General features: G+C 46.5%; 1 protein-coding gene across 2 annotated transcripts in view; it reads right to left on the minus strand.

Moving 5' to 3' along the window:
- met (MET proto-oncogene, receptor tyrosine kinase) overlaps positions 1-23,953 on the minus strand; it is a 61,245-nt gene that overhangs the window by 19,584 nt on the left and 17,708 nt on the right. For both annotated transcript variants that reach the window (XM_076733083.1, XM_076733082.1), the window contains exons 3-10: positions 17,140-17,343; positions 10,750-10,878; positions 9,860-10,036; positions 8,707-8,864; positions 8,004-8,118; positions 7,683-7,819; positions 7,087-7,251; positions 6,652-6,751 (exon numbers count right to left, since the gene is read on the minus strand). In XM_076733083.1, coding sequence (XP_076589198.1) covers positions 6,652-6,751; positions 7,087-7,251; positions 7,683-7,819; positions 8,004-8,118; positions 8,707-8,864; positions 9,860-10,036; positions 10,750-10,878; positions 17,140-17,343 — 1,185 coding nt within the window. The remainder of the gene's footprint in view (positions 1-6,651; positions 6,752-7,086; positions 7,252-7,682; positions 7,820-8,003; positions 8,119-8,706; positions 8,865-9,859; positions 10,037-10,749; positions 10,879-17,139; positions 17,344-23,953) is intronic.

Below are 23,953 nucleotides of genomic sequence, written 5' to 3' on the forward strand. Positions count from 1 at the left end.
TGTTGCTGTGGTCGTTTAATTGACTCATTCGCAGTGACTGATACTGACAGAGCGGGGGGGGGGGCTGAGGATCCTTCTGGACATACCGACCTCAGTGCAGATTGACAAAGACTCACACTCAGAGGAATGCACACATATGTAGGCCGTTTTGTTAAACTGAAAAACTAAAACTGAAAACTCTTCTGCTCCAAAGCATCTTTGTTAGCCTTCTAAAACGCTGTTATAGAAGGCGGAATAAGGCCTTTTCCCCAATTCCTGTAGCTTCCTATTACTTAGCTTACCGAGAGCGACATGAACACGACTTTCTGCCAAGTTCGGTTACTTCACGAGATATTTTTCTCTTGTCTAAGCTCTGGTCACAGGTTGCACTTTTTCTGCAGCACTGGTCATTTCATCAGGTTTAACCCCAGTTTTTTGAGTTCAAACAGACGTGCTGCCAACCTACGTGGACCAGGACTCGATGACAAAGACGAAACTGAGGCTGGACCAGTTGGGAGCCACTGCGCTGTGAACTATGGTCTGTAAAGTTCGTTATGCTCCAGAAAAAAAAAAAAAAGCTCAACAAACTGGTTGAAATCTGACTTCCAGCACATTGATTGATATCTGAGTCCCTGTGGAGTCGCTGTGAGTCCAGTAGCAGCAGCTCTGTCGAAGTATTGCCGAAACTTCCTCATCCACTTCCCAACCTGCCTCCCCAGTGAGCTATAGCAGACCAGATGGACACACACGAACACACACTCGAAGTTCCAGGCATCCGCACACGCTCGAACACAAGCAAGAACACATTCAAACACACACACACGCAGCCGTATAGAATGCGTGTGTGCGCGAGGGTAACACTGGGTCGCCTAACAAAAGCAATCCAATTAACCTCCCTCCTCCACAGACCAATGAGGAGCGAGTGGAGCGGGGCTGCAGGGTAAAACCCCGTCTCCAGCGCCCTCCCAGGGGTGCAGCCAAAGGAAAAATATCCTGTGAATTAGTGGAAACCTCAGTCAGTTTCATTGTTCAGTAGATGTCTCCTCTTATTTAAGGGAGAGGAGGCGAAGGGCTGGAGGTTGGGAGCAGCTGTAAATACAATCGCTCGCGGAGCTGGGCGGCGAGCGGGCCGAGAGGTTTACTGTGGGGTGATGAGAGAAGCAGCGATCCCGAAACCTCCGCCGTCCCCGGAGGATCATTAGTGTAACAGCCTGCGAAAAAGCCAAGTCATAACGGAGCTCCCACGGACTAAAGTGCTTGTCAAATCTAGAGTGATTTATACCCGCCGACTTTTCTGCTCTTTCCTATCACGCTGTGTTGTGCTGTTATTTACTCTGGATGTAAGGGCTCCAGTTCAGACGCGTCTGTGCTGATTATCTCAGATCTTCAGGTGTAGATTTCACTCTCTCCTCTCACAGATCAGATGTTTCTGTCACTGCACTTAACGTGTTTTTGCATCTCGCTCTTTTTTTGTTTGCACCTGAACGCCTCCTTTGTTTGTTTTTTAAGACCATTGTGCATTATTGTCGTTTTCTGAGCCACAGACTCTCACATGTGGATGCAAAATCTGCAAAATCTCCAAGATGTAATTCAGTCGTTGGCCCAAGTTCGACCACATGCAGCCTCATTTTTCCAAAACCCATTAGGACTTCACATGACATACACATAACAAACCCACATGGCACGAGAGGCTTGGGTGAAGTTTGTCAGTTTTGCTGTGATGCCCACACTGAGATCTCTCTTTTCCATTGTGAACAATGTTGAGTTGTGTGCCAGCATTGGACTCAGAAGAAGAAGAAACTCTGGGATGCAGCCTTTGTCAATTATGCAGCAAAGCTCTGGAACACTCTGCCTGTAGATATCAGGGAAGCAGCTCGTTAAATATTTTAAAAACACATCTTTTCAATTTAGCCGGTAACTAGCTACGACTTTCCTGAAACCTTGGAGCTCTTATGCGCTGCTGCGCCTCATTTAAAATGTTGTATTTTACTTGATTTTATGCATGCAATGTGATCTATCCCTAACTTTATGTTTCCAATTATTATTCACTGAGACCTTATTCTATTTTCATCCTTGTTTTTATTTTGCTCTTATTATCCAGTGGGTTTTATTTTCCATCTTATTTTCCATCTTCAATCCTTCAACTGAGGCCAAAACATGAAAACACTTCTTGTTTGACGTGTTCATATGACAGCCGATACCTGCTCCCAGGTCCTGTTTTATATCGATAAAGCGACACGTTGCTCATCCACTCGCCCCAGCTGTGGGGGGTATGGGAAAGGAAAGAGGCTTCATGAGGCATTCAGGTGTCAGCTGGAGGGATTTAGCCCGCTGGGATGAGAGAGGAAGAGGAGTCTTACAAGAAACAAGCCGATGTGTGAATGGAGGCGACAGGTGTCTGGCTCCGGTGAAGCCTCCAGTGGAACTGAACTATCTGTGATGGTGCAGAGCTTCGCTGGTATGAACTCCCCGAGTTTCACCGGCGACCTGTGAAGCACTTTTCCTTTGCTGTTTTTTTGTGTACGCGAAGCCCTCTTTAGCTCGGCGACCATGCCAGCTCTTCATGACGGATCGTAAAAAAAAGTCTCTTTCATGTTTGTGGGAAAGCTGAGATTGGCTGAGACCAGGCTTTACTGGAGATCTGAGAGGCAGATATCAAGTCAACACTGGACCTTTTCTTCTTTTTCATGCTCCGGCTCCAGCTGAGAGCCCTGAACCTCTGCCGTCTTGGTTGCTTCCTCTTTCCAACCTGCCTCAGCGTGAAGATCTCACAGATTCTTGTCTGACCGGAGAACAGATTTCACCAACCCAACCGAACATCTCTGGGCGGCGACGGCTTCCTGCCAGAGACTGAACCGATCGCACGCCCGTCGTTTAGGTTTATGAACGCAGCTCTGGAGGCATGAGGCCTGGCTCACGTTACCCAGAGGGCCATTCCACTGGCGATGGAAACCTCTGGGATGTGCGCTTGTGAACGATCCTTGACTCTATTTTCAGGGGTTAAGACAATAAGACACTTATACTGTCCCTTCCCAGGCTGAGCCTTAACTCATCCCGTTTACTGGAAGGAATTTAACAGGCGACAGCTGGAGCCCTACGGGCCATGATCCCATCCTAAATCATTAGTAATGATAGCCTTATTTTATACAGGCTGCTCGCTTCATGCTCTCTCTTTCCCTCATTTGGGGAAGCTTGAAATTTGTTTTTGCCGTTCCTCTCTGGTCTGTTACTGCAGTTTAACCCATCAGGTCAGGTTGGCTTCAGCCATTCATTCTTCACGTCTTAACAGAGAGGGTTTCAAAAACTTTTCAAAGTAAAAGACTCCCAGCTTGCCTGGTTTTAAAGCCGGTCACAGCCTGTGCGACTGACTGGAGAGTGAACTGAACCCTGTCTACTGCTGTGGCTGCAGCACCAGGTGACACATAAAGAGCATTTGAACTTGCTGAAGGACCCTGTTGGTGTAAGATTACAGGTGAGGTTACAGCCGCTTAACTTTCAAGCAGAGTTCAGAATCAACCGAACAGTTTGGGCGTTTTTTTATGGGCAATAGAAATTTAAATTTTTGTCATTTCCATCTGTAAAAAATGTTTGTTAAATATTATACCTGGCAGGCAGGTGACACCTGAAACACAGATGCAGTCTGTTAACTGGTGTTCTAAATGACTGAGCACAGTATAATAAACTGCAGGTAACCAAAGCAGCAGTGCTTCTGCTTTGTGTTGCTCACAGGCGAAACAGACCAACGGTGAGTTAAACTGACTGATTCACAGTTTCAGCACAGCTTCGCTTTTTGCCCAAGTAAGAAATACAGGAAGTAATAAAATAAGGGCATTGTGTGTAATAAGCAACTGTTTACGTCCTTAAAATGTGCAGTTTTCCTGGCCTTTTTTTCTGTATCCATCATGAGAGTTGACCAATCACACTGCGTCAATGCATGCAGATGCACATATTCACACCTGGATCCGTGTGCAGCGACAATCACCTGCTGAAAGGTACTTCAATAGCAACCGGCGAGGGACGGGGACGGTGGTAGAAGCACGTCCAAATACTTGCCAGGTGAATCGAGGATTCAAACCAGCAGTTTCTGGATCACAGGCCTGATTTCAGAGGCCTGAAGCTGCATCTGTTCGCACTGTTTGTGCGTAACGAAGCCTGAGCTCCCCAGAGACCCATCAACCACTGACCTGAACACAGGTCAGTGACCAGGGAAGGGAAAACTGAAAGATGAGACACTGCAGGGAGTGTGTGTGTGTGTGTGTGTGTGTGTGTGTGTGTGTGTGTGTGTGTGCGTGAGTGTGTGAAAAAGAGAGACAGAAAGACAAACAGAGGAGGAGAGACAGATCAGAGATAAAGGGATATTGTGTCACTAAGGTTTGAGATGGAAGTCTTATTCCATGAGTGTACGCATTCTGTATCGGTGTGTGTGTGTGTGTGTGTGTGTGTGTATGTGTGTGTGTGCGTGTGTGTGTGTGTGTGTGTGTATTTACTGAATGTATTATTATCTCCTGACTGAACCTGCAGCAGCGTGTGCCTCAGGATGACAGATAACATCATTACAAAGCACTGCTTGTCCTCAAACCGCCTCCCAAAGGCAAACATCACGCACACACACACACACACACACACACACACACACACACACACAGAACAACGCACCTTCATGTTAACAAAAGGGCTGTTTGTTTGTTATGACTCACAATATGTCACCTTCACTCAGAAATACGCACTGCTGAGATGCGACTTCAGTCGACTCTTCCCGTTACATATACTTTGTTTCAGTCCAGCTAACGTAAAGCGGGACCGATAAAAAAGGTGCTCCGTTTCTCTCCTCTCTTTCAAAGGCTGCGGGATCATTTCAGCAACAACTGCAATGAAACCCAAGCTGTTAGCTGTTATCCAAGCGCACTATAAGAGCGGATCAGACGGTCAGTAAGTTCACGTAGAGGGAGGCCACGGTGGGCAGCTTCTGTGGTCAGTATCATTACTGCAGACAGCTCTGACTCTTTTCTGGCCGCAGTTCTGGAAGTACTGCACAACACTGGCCAAAGGAACATTGTTTTTCTTCCTGGATGTTGTGTGTTATAAAGTGAAGGTCGGCGTCTTCCCGTAGAGGCTTGTGTGCAGTTGTTGATATTCCATCAAAAAACACCAAATTCCACTTTCTTGGACAATCTGGCAATGCTTTCAGGATAATTCGACATAATTCCAGTCTAAATCAACTTGTTTGAACATTTTTCTCGAATTGGAAAAGAAAGGAGATCTCTGCACTAGATTAGAGAAAAACATCACTTTTTCAATAAGCTTGTTTTAACAAATAAAAACTCAAACACAGGTGGGAACAAGCGCATTTAGCCAGAAAGATGACCTGACAGTCCTTCTCCTGTTCACCTCTCATCCTGCTGTTTGACACAATACAGAAGCTAAAGGAGTCATTTGTCCAGGTTGTCGCACTAATGAAACCTCTAAATGCCGTCATGACTAAACACAGCGAGTCCTGCTGCCTCTGACTTATGACCTGGATGAGTGAGAATCTGCACAGACTCATAAATGCCATGTTATATACATTTAACACCTTTTTTAAGACCCTTATAATTAAGCTACATCATTTGGAGACATTTTAAGGGCCTGCAGACAGCGTGGTGAAAGCCTGGTGAGCGTCAGGGTCGGATAATTTAAAACACCTTCAGGCCATCGCTGCAGAGGCTGGCCTGGCTAATGGAGCGGTGACGTGCTTCAAGCATGTGTGTGTGTGTGTGTGTGTGTGTATGTGTGTGTGTGTGTGTGTATGTGTGTGTGTGTGTGTGCGCATGATATTCCTGCAGTAAGTAGAATAAAGTGTGACGGAGGCGAGGAGAGCCAGAGCATCCTAAAGGCCTCACTGCTGCTGCGCCTGAGTCAGAGGTGACAGCTGGATCCTCCAGATCAGACTGTGGGTTTTCCATTTCCTGTATTCTCATGTTTGTCTGACACTTTAGCTCTTTTCCATCTTCTCGATGGGTTTTGGGGGGCGTTAGTATGTATAATGACAATACCATGCACGTCACAGCGAGGTAGAAGAACTAGTCAAGTTTGCCTGCTGCTCATCTCGTGCTTCGCTGACGTTTTTAAACCAAATAGATGAAGGATATAAGGAGCCACAGGAGCTAAACTAAGGAGCTAAATCAGGAAGTTGCTTGGGCACGTTCATGTTTGCGTTTGCACTGCAAAGACTAAAACAATGGTTTTATTGACGATGTCAGTTCAACGTTTGAACAGGTGCTGAAAAGGAGACGTACGGAGGTGCAAAAGGGGAAAATGGAGTTTCAGCGTTAACAGCATTAAAAGAAATTCCCACCCAAAGTGCTAATATTAAGTTGGTGGAGTGTGTTTGCACAGTGCTGCTAGAAAACATTCCCTCAGGAGCTGGTTTCAAGTTTTCAAGGGCCTGCACTCACATCTTGCAGTCAAGTGCATAAAAGCATCTGCTAAACAAATATGAAGTCATGAGAAATCTAATGCATGAAAAGTACCCTCAAATATTCCTGAGTTCCAGGAATCCTCTGCTCAAAATGGGCACAAGGGAACATTTCTCAGAGAAGAGCTACACTGTAGATGGGCCTTTTTTTTGCCTAAGGCTTAAACTTAGATGGTGCAATCCTTTATTTTGGGCGATGAAACCCTTCTTGTACTCACCACATGAAACACCTCAGCATCCTGGCCGGTGGTGAGGACCATCTGGGGCTGGAGGCCGGACTGGAGGAAGAAGCCATGAGCCGCCACCGTGCAGCCTCCGCTACAGTGAGGGGGATGAGAACGGATGTTAGCATCAGCCTCAGACAGAGACACAGTAGATCCCCACAGGGAGGGACCTGCTGTTAGCATTAGCAGTTTAGCCACTCATCACCTCCTACTCGTTTCCTCCTGCTGTAAAACTAAAGCTTTAATCTGTCTCGCCTCATCCACAGATATTCTCAGCTAAACTCGCCCTCGCTTTCTCGCTCCGTGTCCTCCTTCTAGGCGAGGAAACAAACAAGAGCACAACTTTAAAGGAAATTTGTCGAGATCTCAAATCCATTTCTGAAAAGCAGTTCAGTGCAGAAGAGGAGAAGAGCAACTCTGAGGTCTGACCTGACGAAGGAGCGCGACGGCTGGATGCTGTTGATGATGGGGTCTTGGTTGTAGGTGAACAGCACAGGGGCGTGCCGCTCCACCGAATCCACCGTCAGCTTCACGGGCTGTTTGGAGGGCACGGCGTGCGGAGGGGTCTTACAAGTCAGCATGCTCGACGACAAGCTGATGGTGGTGGAGGTTGGGGTGGGGGTTGAGGGGAATGAGTAAACACACAGGATATATTCTTGTGTTAGCATGTACAATGGTGGCCATTGTTCAAGCCCCCATTCATGCATTTCTCTCGCATTAGTCTGGCAGATAACTCCCGATGATTCCCGCTTGAGCGGGAAACGAGACAGCATGAGGAAAAGACAGAGGAGAAGAAGACAACAAAAACCACTCACAAGACTCCAGACTAAACTTTTTTCAGTGGAATTACAGTAACGTCAAGGGACACTGGAGTATGTGTAACAAACAATTCGTCTACAGTATGTCCAAATTCCTCTCCAGGAATGAAAGAAAAAGGCTTGAGACTTGAGATGCAAACTTTTGAAGAGCTTTTCCTGAGGAAAAGAAAAGCTGCAAAAAGGAAAGCAAAGAAAAAGGCGACTGACCTTTGGATCTTACAGGCTGCTTTCCCTATCGTCACCTCTCGCTTGTTTCCAGTGTCCAGGAAGGCTCCTCTGATGGTCAGCATGGTGTTCCCGGACTTTGGCCCGAATGTGGGGAAGATTTCGTGGATCACAGGGTCCTGAACGTAGAGACCACCAGACAAGATGAATAACTGTTCGGATACTATTACTAAAGGAAGACTGAACCAATGCATCGTGTTGTTTTCGTGTCTTTTGAACATCATGTTGGACAGACTGGTCCATAAACTTCTTGAAACACACATAGATTTTTCAAAAGGTGATATTAAAAGACATCCGTCTTACCACAAAGGTGAAGCCCTCCATCTTGGCTACCTTGTGGCCACTGGTGACCTTCACTGTGTGACCTGATGGGGTGAAGTTCCCACTGAACACCGGGGAACACTGAATCTCAGTCCACCTAGACACAAACCCCCCAAACACAACACAGAGCCGGCATTATACCCCGAGCCACATGGCATTTATCCTAATTCAATGATGATCTCCTGCCCCGCAGTAACGCACAAAGAGGCCATCTTCATGTGGGATTGGGAGGTAGTGTTTTTATTTTTTTGCCCAGTTCGTAATGAGGTTGTTTGTAGCGAAAGGGCCTTTTGAATGGGACATGGCCCCAGTGGATTTGGGAGAGTGGAAAGTCTGGATGCAGCCATTTTTCCCAGCAATTTTTCAGTTAGAGGAGTCATGGGTTGAATGTGGCCGGCGGGGAGGGGGGGGGGGGCTTCTTAACATTCTTTCTTCAACACAATAACCCCTATTAAACCTGCTCTGCCCCTATAGGACGCCAGCGTATGGGTGCCTTTATCTCGTAAACACCCACCACTTAACACACACTCTCTGCCTCTCAAAGATGGCTTTTCAGAAGCCGTGCAGCGTTTCAGAAAGCACGGACAGCGTTCAACTTTCCACGAAACGCACGCAGGCCTGGGATGTGCTTAGCAAGACGTGGACGCTGTTTGCTTCCCGAACCACAACACATGCACACACACACCTGTTGACGTTGTCTTGTCTGGTAAGTTTGCAGGGAGCTCCCACCACCTCCACGGTTACCAGAGAGGACTTGAAGCTCTCCGTCTTGTCGAAGCCGAAGTTGTTGCCGCACATTGTCACCGTCGTAGACCCTCGTATTGGTCCAGATGTTGGGTAAACCTAAAGCGCGCACAAGGAGCATCATACTACTACAGCATAACTGCCGTCATCATTTAAGACCACGGTCATCATGTTTCTTTTGCCATAAATTCTTTTCTTCCTGTTTTGAAGAGGATGTAGTTGCTGCTCCACCTGCCTGGTGTTGTTCCAGGTGTATTTGTTTACTCATCTTTACTGAGAGGTTAAACTTTATGGGTGGTGTTTCCCTGAGCCTTAGCCCACCAGCTGCCATTGTAAGGATCTCTGAACCTGATCTGAAACATCAGTGTCTACAGGCTGTAAATGAGGGCGCTGACTGACGGTGAGTCTGGCAGAACGTCTTCCAACGGAGCTTCATTCCTTCTACAGATTGACAGCTGCTATTATCAATATATCTGATCATGCAGCTTTGAGGTGGGCTTAGATTTAGTCTCTGGAAGGCGTTTCTTCTAAATTCTTCTCTTGTGTACCTAAGAGGCTTTATTTCACCTTCATTTAGGCATTTAACTGATTTATCTGTTAGATCAACAAGACTGCAAGTCAGCGCAGTAAAAGCTTGAGATTTAAGAGAAGTAAACTGACACTTGGAAGATCCACTAGCTGAGTGTTGTGTAAGACGCGACCATACAACCTTTCTGCAGTGAGTTACAGCTCTTTTCATAATCCTGCCTGTTAAAACAGCCCCAGAGGAAGAGGCTCTTTTACAGGTTCTTGTCCTATTAACCCGTTTTGTTGCGTTCAGGGCAGTGGAGGTAGCTTGTTTTGTTCTTATATGGAGACAACCTAACAGTATGGGGTGCAGCATTAAAGTCATAAAGAATGAATACCACCCACACTGGGCTCCGTAAAGCCTCACAGTGCGGCTGTGTCGGGAAGGACCACAAACGCCACACTGCACAGACAAATACGCCGCAGACGTGCATTCACAGGAGGGAGGCAGAGACGGAATAAAGTTTGATTTGATCACATGATCAGTGTCCAGGTGAACTGAAGCGGCGGCGAAAAAGTGAGCTCACCTTAGTGATGACAGGTGTGCAGTAGTCCTGGGTCCAGATGGAGGAGGAGGGACACTGGCTGGCTCTGGTGCAGCGTCCGTCACACCAGCCGCATTCAGTAACACGCGACGACAGCAAGCAGGAAGTACAGGTGGTCAGCTGACCACAGCCGGGGCCAATCAGAGGGACCTTAGTGATCTGGGAGGAGGACAGAAAAGATAATGTAAACCTTTCTTCGTTCCCGTCTGATGCACGAATGATTCTCCAGGAACGTTATTCTCTCTTATTTACTAGCTCTGCTCTGCTGTTGTTTATTTGCTTTGAGTGAAAGACTGTTTTTCTCACCAATGCAAGAAATTCATCAGGATTACGCTGTGTTTAAGGCTCAGAGACGAGCACAGGACCATCTTAATCTACTGAATGTGTAGAACAGCAGTATGTTCTCTACATGGCACAACTGTTTTCTCAAACCTCTTCCCAGTTTGCAAAGGATATAACCACATGGCCCAGATTCTGCATCTACAGCTGCTTTTAGTGGAATCAAACAGTCCTAACGTGCACATTTGCATATCTTTATGTCCGTGGTAATGGCAAAGGTATGTCTTTGTGAAACCTTGATGTTTCTTGTAATCAAATAACCATAATCAAAGAAATGTTTGCAGTTCACAGCGTAATCAGGCATGATTAAAGGCAATATTATATCATTGTTTCTGATGTTTATATGTGTGTAATTTGTATAATGTCCTTGTTTAGGCCTGTATTTGGAAACTAGACTATGAACTCTGAACATGATTCACAGATGAGTGATGCATAAAACAAACAAATGATCTCATTTGCAATAATCCTTACGACTACGCATTATTCTGCCTGCTAAATCATAACCAGTCCAGTCATTCTGGCACGACACCCACCTTGTTTCCTGTAGCCATTAGCAGGGCTCCTCCTGAGTGGTCAGCGTCCAGCAGCGCTACACTGGCGGAGACGGGTCTCGAGTCCAGACGGACGTTTACGTGAGGAGACGCAAATCTGGAGAACAGGACCTGAAAGACAGAGGACACATTAATGCAAGCGTCTTAAAGGGGAATTCATTAATGTCGCAGCTGACAGTATCATCAGCTGAGAACGACTGTACCTGAGAAGAACAGTGAAGTCAGATAACAGAGCAAGACGATGAGAGCCAATGGAAACAAGCACGTGGGTAACAAGACACCATTCAAAATTTGGGTGATTCAAGTATCAAGTTATTCTATTCCTTCTGGACATTTTTTATAGTAAATTTTCAATTATTCAGTCTCCAAAACATCTTCAGAGAACACTCAACATATCCTGAAGAAGAAGAAGAATCGGGGGAGACATTCCCCTTTATTGTCACACACACATGCGAGCACGGCACACGGAGGTGAAATTTGACTTCCGGCTTTAACCCATCCTGGTCGTCCCTCCTCCGCGGCAGACCAGGAGCGGTGGGCAGCCAGACCGGCGCCCGGGGACCCATTCTTCTGCGTCACCATTGGTCAGGTGGTGATCTTCTTGCATGTTTTTTTTTTTAGTGGGGGTATATTTTTACGGAGGATACCCCAGGTGAACACGGGGAGAACATGTAAACTCCACACAGAAAGGCCCTCCTCGAGCAGCAGGCACCGAAGCATGGTGGAGGACACACTTGGTGCCCGCAGCGAGATTCGAACCCAGGACCTTCTTGCTGTGAGGCGACAGTGTTGCCACTGTGCCACCGTGCCACCTTTTTTCTTTTTTTTTTCTTTTTTTTTTTATATACTAGTAGAAATAACATAATACCTGCTTTATATAAACATGATCTGTGGTGAATTTGGAGCAGATGCCCCCTAAGAAAAGCCACCTCAATCTGTTTGTTCTTTACTGGATGGCCAGCTACAGTCAATCCTGTTGAATTTCTCATTAATAATCTTAGTTTTTCCCATGAAGTGGCTCCATTTGTTGCTAAAGATACAGCATAACCGCCTCAAATCACAGAGTCGTGCTGTGTGCCATGGTTTTTAAAACAGCAGCCAGCGTGCAGGTCAGCTGAGGACGCCTGGCTTCAGCGTGGGATTTTGTTCACTCGTCACCACAGATTTTCATTGTTGCTATGTTTACTGTTGTGCACTGATACACACCATGAATTAAGTGAGAGGGAAACATGATCAGGAGTCTGGAACGTACAACAATAGATCCACAGCATCACCTGAAGACAGATGGAGCCATGAGGATGAAAAAAAATGGCCGACACGCCTTGACCGGGAGCTGGTGAAGGAAAGCGATCCAGGTTGTGTGATCTAGTCCTGTCAGAGGTCTGATGCTGGTTAAGAAGAAACCCTGATTATGCGTCATTCAGCAGGAAATGATGTTCAGAAAACTAAACCTGAACACATTTGAACTCCTGTCATGTTTTTAGTGCTTTTAGAAGAACCTTTCTGTTATTTGTCTAATATTATTTCTGCCTCTTACGATGGGTAAACAAAGTTATACTCAACGTTTTGGGAAACTCCGTCTTTTGCTATCTCTTGGAGACTTCGATAAAAAAGAACGATATCAATTTCATCTGTGTGTGTTCAGTAAACAAACTGGTCCAGGACCTGCAAAGCCTCGCTTAGCAAACACCGGAAGAAGAAACAGCGAGCTAGCCGTCAAATGTGACCTCAAACAACTCCAAAACTGCTTTTTAAACATATTTCTACCAAGGGAACATCACACTTCATGCATCTACCTTTTAAACACAGACAAAATGTGATGTTTTCCCTCTAACTTTTACTAAGACAGCAAATAAGGATATTTGAGAAACGGGTATTTCTCTAATTACAAGCACAAACTCTATTCTGTTTGTTTGACAGCTGTAAAGCTTCAGCCTTCACACAGTCTTGAATTAAACACATTTTATCTGAAAGACATCACAGTCTGTTTTCCTCAGAAGCAGTAAACATCTTTTGTTAAGAGCGAACTTTTAAGAGAGACTCTAAAACTGACTTCTAACATGGATGAGAGGGAACTGGCACTCTGGATTCAGAGCAAAGAACAAGAAGATGCAGGCGGCGGGAGGAAACATTGTGTTCTCTGACATGTTGGGAGGTATTTCACACACACACACACACACACACACACACACACACAGATGCATGTACACACGAGTCTGCACATATGCAACACACACTCCATCACACACAAACACTTTCTCACACTCTGCTTGTCTCTGCAATGTCACACATACGCACTCACACACACTTGAACGTAAACACAGGTACCCACACGCACACATGCATGCACACATGCATGCCCACACACACACACAAACACACACACACACACACACACACACTCACACAAACTCACACACACACGCGCACACACACACACAGTCAACACACCTGGAACAGCATTTATCATTTGCGGTTTTGCTGCAATTACAGGCCTGAGAGCAAAGAGAACAGAACTGGGTCTCTAATGGGGTGTGTGGTTGCTCCAGTTACATGAAGCCCTCTAAATTATACCATTCCCTCCATCACACACATACACACACACACACACACACACACACACACACACACACACACGCACGCACGCACGCACGCAAATAGATAGAGTCCATGGACAGACACAATCTTTCTGCCATGTCAAGATGGAGTTACAATGCGACGTATCCTCCATAAACAAAGCACTGCATTTATATTGTCAGCAAAAGAGATCTCTCTCTCTCACACACACACACACACACACACACACACACACACACACACACACACACACACACACACACACACACACACACACACACACACCTGGCTGCCTGTAACACACCGATGAGACGCTGCAGGGATGGGAGTTATGACGTGTGTGTATGATTTATGACTAAACAAAACGCCGCACAATGCACTTCAAGATTTTTCCATCCACTTAGTGTAAGTTAGTGTGTGTCGGAGCGTCCAGTAAATACCTCCGACGGTCTGCGATGTAAATCTGAAATGTGATTTTGTTGTTCGGCTGATATACTGCTTGCCCTCTCCTCACCCTCACAAATGCCTTGTTTTCCAGCGTCATTCCTCCCTCTGTTTGAGCCGCATGATCAACGTTAGCTTTGTAACAGCGAGCATAATGGGTGGCTTTCCGCTGGGGACGAGGCCATACAACAGGCATCTCTCTGGAGGTAATAGCGGTGTAAATTACAGCTTATTGTATTAAGCAGGCGGGGGGAAGTTTGGCCTATAAACACGACCACTGTGTTATTCCCACAGTGGTCCGACTGAAGCCGAGGGAAACACTTCCTGAGCCAGAATGGAGTCCGCTGGGGGGAACAACGCTCTTTTTCTTTCACTGCCTCGACTCCATGTTCCCTCTAGTCGAGTCCGCTGGGAGCGACCAGGAAACTGAAATACATGAAAAGTTGACAAGCTCTTTTTATCGTTCTAACAATGAAATGAGCTGCCGGAGCAAAGGCGGCCATCCCTCACACAGATTCTTTTTGTGGCTTCGCTTTGGGAGAGGGCAGGTGGCCGGAGGGTCGTCAGTTCAGACGCACGCTTTGGAAAGTCAAGGCTGGGAAAGTGAAGGAGACGCTGAAGTCACAGCCGTGCGTCTCAGAGTGGGAGGCTTCGTGCGTGTTTGTCGCAACTCGGGCCTTCTGTTGGAAGCATTTCTGTCAGATACGATACAATTTTACTGAAAAACAGAAGTTTGGGAACGAGGTGACATCTTTACATAGAAGCACAGAGCAAATAAAACTGGGTAAAACTCCGTTTCACAGGAAAACTGTGAGAACAGCAGGTGAGAGTTGAACCAGGGAGTCATGTTTGGCTAACATGGGGCTACAGTTACAACCTGCACCGTCATGTAGTGACTTCAGAGCTCATTATCATTTCATGACCGTGTCTCGGTGAGTGCGGAGTGATTATGACTGTTAGAAAAGTTGTACTGTGTTCTGCAAAGTATTCCTGTTGTACTCATTGTTCCTGTGATTTGATGTTGTCCTGTTATGTGTTTGATGCTGCACGGCCTCCCTCGTGAAAGAGGCTTTAATCTCAACACGACTTCTTTATGAAATAAAGGTCACATATATGAACGAGAAGCTGGTTTTCACTGAAAATGGGACAGAAGATTAAAAACAAAATCCCAGCTGACTGTTCGCTCATTCATCCTTTCTCTTGCTCGGTAGATTTCTTTTGGTTTCTTGCTTTACGCTTCTTCTGTCTGGTCTCTCTCTCTGCCTCGATGCAACACTTAGAGGTATGATAGCTAATGAAAGCTAACGAATATCCGTCCTGTCAGAGCCTTCTGCCTCTCCGTCTCCGTGACGGCAGAAAACACTTGATAAAATGGAGTTCTGCAGTGCAGGACAGCTGCTCTGCTCTTCAGACCGTCTTAAACCCTTCAGCTAAAACAATGAAATTCAGCCAATTCAGCCCACCACAAAAAACAAAACAGAACGAGGAGGAAGAAACTGAAGGAGGGCTCTGTGTGTGTGTGTGTGTGTGTGTGTGTGTGTGTGTGTGTGTGTGTGTGTGTGTGTGTAGGGGGGGTGCACGGTGGTAGAGAAAACACACAGCAACAGCTGCTCCGTGAGCAGAAAATGCCGTGCGAGGGAACGTGTCAGCGAAGCCCGCCGTTCACCATTAACGTGCCGTTCGGCTCGTAAGCCCCCTCGTACCCCACTACCACCGTCTCGACCCCCCCCCTCCATCCGCCCCTCCCTTTCCGTGCAGCTGTCGAGCCTTTTTTCCACGTCTCTCTTGCCTTTTTTTTTTTTTTCCAGGCCTGTCTTTTCATTCTTGTGTTTCAAAAACACGTGAGGTAATTCAGCGTTTACTTCATGTGTTTCATTCCACTCGTTGTAGCTGTTGGTCGAGCGCCGCAGCGATGCACCAACAGAGCGTCGCTCGCCGTGCTTCACGCCGCAGCTGTAACCATAGCATACACAGAGCTGCACTGTTAGAGCAGATGGACAAAAAACACCACATGGAAAGTGACTACAGTGAGTCACAGTCTGATACGCAGCTACGCCGGCTCGTCATACTGAGTTAATTACACTGAATGCCAAAATGTTTTATCTTACCTTGATGATCAGCACTTGTATGACTCTTCAGAACAAAATAAGGCAACTAACAGACCTCCAACAGGCCAAATCCACTTTTGAACTGCAGGTGCACCGGCACTAAAAGCAACAAAAATCATTTCACGTGCCAGGTCTTAGTCTGGGAAGTTATGAAAACATATTCTCGCTCAGCACTCATTGGACGCTTTGCATGTTTAGATGTAAAACTCAGCTAAAATTGGTTGAAAAGAGAAAGTTGACATCTTAGTTACATACAACCATTGTTTCAAAAGTAATTTACAACTTTCAAAATCAGCGCTTACTTGGAAACCACTAACTTGCAATCAATGCTCAAAGATGCATATCTCAGAGTAAAAGCGCATTTAGAGAAGATGGAGGAGAAATGGAAGATAGTTAACAGGCGGCCTCTTCTTCAGACCTTGACAAGTGTTTCCATTATTCTGTCCATGTTACAAAGCAGCGTCATGTGCTGTCAGCTCTGAATGTGAGGTCTTGGTCCCTGAATCACACGTGAAACTCTCACTTTCACTCCACGGGTGTCGCCAAGGAGAAATGCCTGCATACCGATGACAGTCGCGGTGAGTCAGATTCTAGTTTATGATGGATTTATATGCAAATACAAGCGAAATGGCTCAAAGCAAATTCTAATCATTGCTCCACATGATGCAAACTCCCAAAACTAAACCCCTCCCGTGAGCAGTTGAACTGTGACAGCCACAGGTCTGACCTTATTTTCTCAGACTGTCCTGAATTTATGCAAAAGTGCAAAAATGTGGATCTTAGCACCCTCTAGTTGCTGTCCTGCCATAATTCAATCTATCCCCTGACTGAAATCCTCTACGAGGTGCATTGGAAGGTCACGTATGAGATGCTGGAAGCAGCTAACGACCGATCAGGAGGTGGAATCAATGGTTGGTTTGTACAATGATGGAAAAAGGACTGTTTGCTCAGACGGCAGACTGGAACGTGGGCTTTTTGGAGGCTCGCTGAGCAAAGGTTAAAGGTAAGCAAATTGTGCAAACAGAAAGGTCCTGCTGCTTGGTCACAGTCTCTGGCAGAGACACCTGTGGCTCACTGTGTGTTGTGTCTCCAGCAGGGCGCTTTCACTCCTCGCGTACCAACATCCTGCTGCATTTACATGAACAATGACCGCGGGAAACCACACTGGCCACTGCAGCCTCGGGGTTTCGGTTTGTGCCTAACTGCTAGTATTTTCCATGCAAATGAAGCCCTGACTCCTCACCTGTATGTGGCGTCCGTCGGCGGTGCCCAGGTATGCCACTGCACGACCGTGGACTGGCACCACTTTGATGGAGGTCACCAAGGTGTTTGTCAGCTCTTTCTGCCAGTACTCCAGCCTCTGGACAAACTGGGTCACCTGCAGGCGGTACTTGCCCTCTTTGCCTTCATGGATTCCCTCATGTGGGTCGCAGTCGTCCGATGAACTCTGCGAAGAAACCAAAGGCATGGGTTAGACAGATCTCCCTGCAGCTCGCGCCGAGAATAACAAAATGCACAGCGATAATAACAGTGGAGAGAGGGCTTCTGACTGTGGTTACAGGCATGACACTGATATGACATAAAGTGCAGCCGAGGACTGTCAGCACCATCAGTGTGGTCATGTTTAACACTGAAGAACATCCACTTCAAACGAGTTGACTAAATCTGGAACAAGCTGTAAAGACCGCTGATTGCCTCGAACATTAGATCATGCGTTGTTAACCATACTTTCTGGGAAACGTCAGCAAGACTGGATCATTTTATCCAAACAGACTGCTCTCCTAAAAACTTCTCATCCTATGATATCATGTTGAACTATCTTCTTTCATATCAGGCCCGATGGGGGAGGGTTAAGAGCCAAACCTCCTAAGCCCCCCTTAGCTACTCTTTCATCAGGCTGTGCTCGTAATGGAGGTCTCGGCGTGATAGCACCTCCAGGGCGAGTCCACGCTTTGTTGAATAGAAGTTTTTGGACGGCAGGATTTCATGGGAAACAGCGAGGAGACTTTCACGCTGTTTTTCATTCCATCAACTGCTTTTTCTCTCTCCAACTGGGCAACCCCACTTTTTTTTTTTTTTTTTGCCCCTCTTTCTCCACCCTCCTCTTTTCTCTACTTCCGCCTCCTCGCTGGAGTTTTGAACCAAAAGCTGGCACTCCAGCTCCCCTCTTTGGTTTTCAAACGTCGCTGGGTTGTGCAGATTGTTGTGTCTGGAGCCTTTGGAGCATACAGTGAAAGCACAGACTGTAGCCAGAGCTGGATTCACGGCCTTTTCTCTCTCAAACACCCCCCTCCCTTACTGCCCAGCCCTGTTCTCTCACTGCGCCGGTTCTTTTTGTGTTTAGTCATGGCCTCCTGTCCCAGCCTCAGGTTTCATTAATTATTGATGACCCAGGGGGTGGCGGGCCTCTTGTGACTCTTAAGGTCCTTGACCCTGCTGCCTGACCAGGCCTGAGCTTTCTGTTGTTTTCTCAGCTTCAGTGGATGGTGACCTCTTCACTGGAGTCACAAGGAGAGTGGAGGGAGCACAGGTAGGACGACCGTGACGACGCCTGTGTGTACAGGTTTAGCAACAAACTCCAAACTCTGAACGTCTTCATCTCCTCATGTACAAGTTGCTGACCTTTGTTTTGACCTTTCCTTGTGACTTACGGGATAAAAGCTGATCTAGCTGAATCAAGCAAAGTTGCTTTTAATCACTTACAGACTCATGATCGCTTTCTGCCCGTACCTAAAGCGCTGCCTGGGTCACAAGGCCATTATTTGTGGTTTGCGTAATACATGTTGCATCATTTGTTCAGCGTAGATCCCAAAGGAAAGCTTTGAAGATGAGGAGAACAATGGTGGAGTAATAAATCAGGAAAGTTGCCTTCTTGGTGACATTACAAAGCCGAGACGAACGGGACGGCACGAAGAGGAGAGCCACGGAAAGCAGAGAACCCTGGCTATCTGACAAGCATGCAGAAACGAACCTTGGTTAAATTAAATGTCCTCAAGGCCAGTGGCTGCAGTTAGAGAGACAATGGTTAAGTCAAACTCAGGGAAAATGTGGAGGAAATTGAAAGCTGGCAGAGAGGTTGGATGTTTTTGTGCCAAACGCACAGCTGTGAGTTGGTGCAGCCAGCTGATCTGCACTGAATTACTCGGCGTGAAAGAGCGGAGAAATAGTGCGAACCGGATAAGAAATGACAGTTTGTGACTGAAACTGATTTGAACTTGGATAAAGATGTGACCACGTAGCAAGCGATGATGGTTTGATGAAGTCCGAGAGCTGAGCCAGAAGAAGCATCTCTACTTCTTCAAACGCGATGGGCAGCTTTTATTTGATGTGCGAACCTGTGCGTGCACCTTTACAATGTCGACCATTAACCAGAAATTCAGTCTGTGATCATCCTGACAGACCGGCTGCCACGGAGCGAATATGAAAAACATGGGAATCGGCCAAAACGTCTCAAACTTAGAGCAGATGGAGACGTCATCGCTGTCGATTTTAAGCCACGCGGCTCAGAAAACAGGGCCTGGGCTGATTATTTTCAGAGCAAACAAACAGGACTTTGGGGTGTTTGTTGAAGCGGAGCGGGGCGATGGGAGGGAGGGCTGGAAGGGCCTGCGAGGCATTCCTCTGCCTCTGTAAGGTATTCCTGAGGATCAAGCCAATGAAATTGGACAGTGGAAAGACTGTTTTGACAAGCTTCGTTTGAAGCTCCGCCGCTGTTATCCATGGCTGCCTCTTGGCTTGGAGACAGAGACTTTCAGAGGACGTCACACTGACACTGCCATGGAGGCAAACAGGTTCCTCAAGACAGTGTTACGCAAAGTTCAAAGAGGAACTTAAATACATATACTTTTAACTGAAGAAGAATTCATTTATGACACGTTTAAACCAACCTGTTGATGACCGTCAGAGCTGAAAAGCTTTCAGACTTTCACAATAAGCTTTTGAGCTAATTAGATGAGAAATACGACAAAAAGCAAAGAGCCAGGAAAACAAATTTCCTTTTACTAACCTTGTTATGGTGGTTTTACAACACTGGCAGCAGTTTCTCAACCAGAACACAAACTACAAGAGTTTCAAAAGGTCGACACGTATCTTGATTTTTCTTCAGAATTTGTAGCTGGAAGCAAATGCTTGAAATGCCATTGAAATAAAAGTTATAATCTTGTCAACTTTAATGAAATGCAGTCCAGTTTTCGTAGCTGGCAAGTCATCTTTTCACCTGCAAGTCACCAAAACCACATGGACTCGACTGTGCTGGTATCAGCTGCCTCAACAAAACATCAACTTTGGAAAAAAGTCAGAGAGGAAAATCAATCAGTCTGTGTTTAGGACGGTTGCCTGCAGTCTGCATGATTCAAGGTCATAGCTGCACTTGTACAACTTCACACGGCGCAGGTCGGACTGAAGCACACTAATGTTGTTTTTGACTCAAAGCTTGTGTCACAATCACATCAGTGGCTGCTCTCTGCTTTCACCATCAGTGACAACGTGTCCAGTAAAGGTGCCATCGCTGGAGCTCAACACATAAATCATCTGGCAGATTAGTTTATACTTGCTGGGTTTTAGTACCCACACCAAAGCGAGCAAGCGTTCTGTGCAAGCTGTCATGAGTCGAGTTTGAAGCTAAATCTTCACCCTTCTCTTACGTTCAACTTTTGGAAGATTTATGTGTCGGCAAGCGCTCCTGATGTTCTACATCTTTCGGCCCATTTTGTGAACGTGTCTCTCAGCCGTAGAACAGGCACCGTGGGGCAGACATGTGAAATACTGTACACCTTTCGCTCCATACTTAACCAGCAGCCATTGTCCCCAAAACAACGGCACGGCGATAAGGTTTCGGTGCCGTGGAGCTCCTGAACCCTCCGGCTCTGCTCAGGAGAGTCAAGAGGGGGGTGAAAGGTGATCCGCGTGGTCTAATGTCGTTTTCATACTCTCACTGTGGCCCCTGGGTCCTGTGTGAATAGACTCACTAATGCCTGAGTTATAAACCACGGACTGGGTTACTGGCAGGAGAGGATTTGGACATAAACATTGTCAGTGCCGTGTAAAAATAGGGTAAAGGCACTCTTGCTAATGTACAAAAATACACACTGTGTTGCAGAGGCTTAGCCCGAGTTAGCACACTTGCACAAACTCGTGGAGTCAGTCCCGTTGCCGGCCGCTCAGCTGGCCCTCGCACTGGAATAACAGACCTTTGACCTCTGGACTGCATGTGCAATTGTGCGCTCCAGACAGTGGAGAGGTTTGGTTGTCGTCGGGGAGTGTGGAAACGCATTTCCAAGAGAAAGTGAAATGCAAAGGAATGTGGAGTGCACACATAGCTCTGTGTGCATTGTTGCAGCAATGTTGGGACACATTACTGTACTCCACCAGGACTGAGGGTGCACGCTGTTCCGCAACCTGACCCTCTGTAGCTGTAACGACCGTGACGTGTGTGTGTGTCTGCACAACACACAGGTGGCTGGTGGCACCGAGCATATGCTGTCATGTGTTAATGTGTGTGTGTGTGTGTGTGTGTGTTGCTTTAGGGGACTGTCAGGGTGTTGGGGACAGTTAAGGGAGCGAGGGAAGCCGACAATAAGCCGAGGACAGACCCTGGCGCTCACAGCACAGCTGGCCTCGCCCTCGAGCGGCCCCCCAGACGCCAGGCAGCAGCACAGCTTTGTTTATAATGGGGCCCTGAGGTGGACAGAAAATGGCCTCACACATAAACAGGTCCAACAGAAGACAGAGGATAATACGCGGAGATCACAGTGAAACTAGACGTGCTGTTTTTCGGAAACGTGAAACAACATAGGAACCTAGAATCATGTGTCTCCGCCAACCAGTCAAGTTGCATTTGCGTCCATGTCTGTCCAGACTCATCTAATATAAGACTCTGAAGGAATTTAATAAAAGGTATTAAGTGTATTTTTTGGCAAAATGGAAGTTCTCACTATATTGACATGTGTGCTTTCCAGGGAGAAACATGCTGTCTTCACTTAGAGACTGTTTTTCCAGAGGAGTCCTGAGGACTGATCGAGAGCTTCATCACACGGAGCAGCGACAACCACCTGAAGATCAACATCAGCAGAACCAACCAGTTCGTGGTGGACAGCAATGCTTCACATATGGATGCTGCTGAGAGGAAGCTAGAAGCTGAAAAACTTCACACGCATGTTCAACTCTGCAGCACAGAAGATCTAAACAATGAGCACAGTTTCAAGGTGGACGTCCTGACCGAATGTGAAATATGGCCACAATCCACCTTCTGTTCCTGAGTAATGTCCAGAAAAGTGTTTCTGCAGAACATTTTGATGTCACAGTGAAGCTGACCTTTGACATTCGGGATATAAAATGTCATCACTTCATCGTTTTATCCTCTGAGACATGTGTGTGAACCTCTTTCATAATTAGTCCATGAATTCTTGACTTATGGCCAAAAGCGTGTTTTGTGAGGTCACAGCGACCTTTGACCGACAGAGTCTAAATACTTCATCCTCGAGTCCGAGTGGACGTTCGTGCCAAATCTGAAGCAATTCCCAAATTCTCTGAGATAATCCCATTTATGAGAATGTGAGGGACAGATGGACGACCCCAAAACATCATAATGACCTTGTATTTTATGAAATCTGGACATGCATGTCTGTCTCTTTGTGGTGAAGCAGTGCAGATAAGACTGATATAAGATGTTGTCTTCATTGTTTTCAGCTGCAGGTTCATTCAGTCTATCAGACAAAGACTGCAGACGAGACACTTCTTTCAGGTTGACGGTTTGGGATGCTGTGATATTTAGTTAACTTCCCGTTTCCTCCGACGCTCCGCAGCACACAGCCTGTTATATCCACAGATAATTGACGCTCTGTGCGCTCTGGAAATGACAGTCATCATTATGTCACTCGCTGTGGCTGTCTCGGTGCAGCGATGCAGCGAACTGGAACTTTCTAAAATCACTGGTTTCCAAAAGACATCCTTCACGTAAAATTCCACAAATGTCATTTTTCCAGCATCTGGGGCTTCAAGTAGCGACTGCTGAAAGCTCTTCGCTCTGTGCATGAAGGGTGAGATAAACATGTGCGTCTGTGGAACGATGTGCACACTCTCCATATCAACCATAGCCGAGGCTGAAAGTAAGGACAACTCAGCCCCTGCTGCAACCATTTCTGCTTTTTTTTCCCTAAAATGAGATCCGTCTCTCACGAGTCGTCCAACTTTACAGAAGTGCGCTGCATGGCTGGAATACTCTTTAACCAAAGATATTCAAGTTGCCCATCCTTAACCATTAGCTGACCTTTGCACAGAGAGGAAAATTATGGTGTCCGTGATGTGATATTGTATCCTTTCCTCTGAAGGAATGCAGCCTTTACATTATTCATGCTCCCAACATGTAATTTGAATTTCAGACTTCACGCTTGCTTCAAGAAAACGTTTGAGCCTGTGTTGCGAAAGCCTTTCCCAGCAAAGAAACAGGAGAGAGCTGCCTTTAATTGCTTAATTTTGCTGTATCGGTTGCCCACAATGATGCCACTACCCACTAACTACAACCATCCACAATAGCTCACAGATCATTTTCTTAATTCTTCTAATGGGCAGAACAAATCACTTCCTGTGCAAAAGCTTTCCATGACCAAAGGCAGAGGGATATTCTCTTGTTTATCCCAGAAACTGAAAATAAATAAGTGTTGAATGTCAAACCGAGTGTCTTACAGCCTCTGTCCCTCCTCCAGCCAGTTGGATTTTGCACCATCACCCACCTTCTTTCCTGACTCCCCTTCAATTCTTCTCTCGACTAACTGCCTTCCTCTCTTTTTTCTATTTCCTTTACCTCCCTGCACACACACACACACACACACACACATGCACGGTCCATTCTAAGTGCTAAATAATCTGCTGGTGTGTGTGTATACTTGTGTGTGTTCTCCAGGCTCCCACAGAGGAACAATGTAGCTTCCAGCCTCTCAGCGCCACTAAATCACCCAAGCTGTATGAAACCTGGCTGGATGAGTGATGATCCCGCATCCTCTCCCTCCTCTGCCTCCAATAAGAGACTCAAATATCATCTCTGAGAACACAGTTAGGGA

This window comes from Chaetodon auriga, chromosome 6, assembly GCF_051107435.1.
Source record: "Chaetodon auriga isolate fChaAug3 chromosome 6, fChaAug3.hap1, whole genome shotgun sequence".
Lineage (NCBI taxonomy): Eukaryota > Metazoa > Chordata > Actinopteri > Chaetodontiformes > Chaetodontidae > Chaetodon > Chaetodon auriga.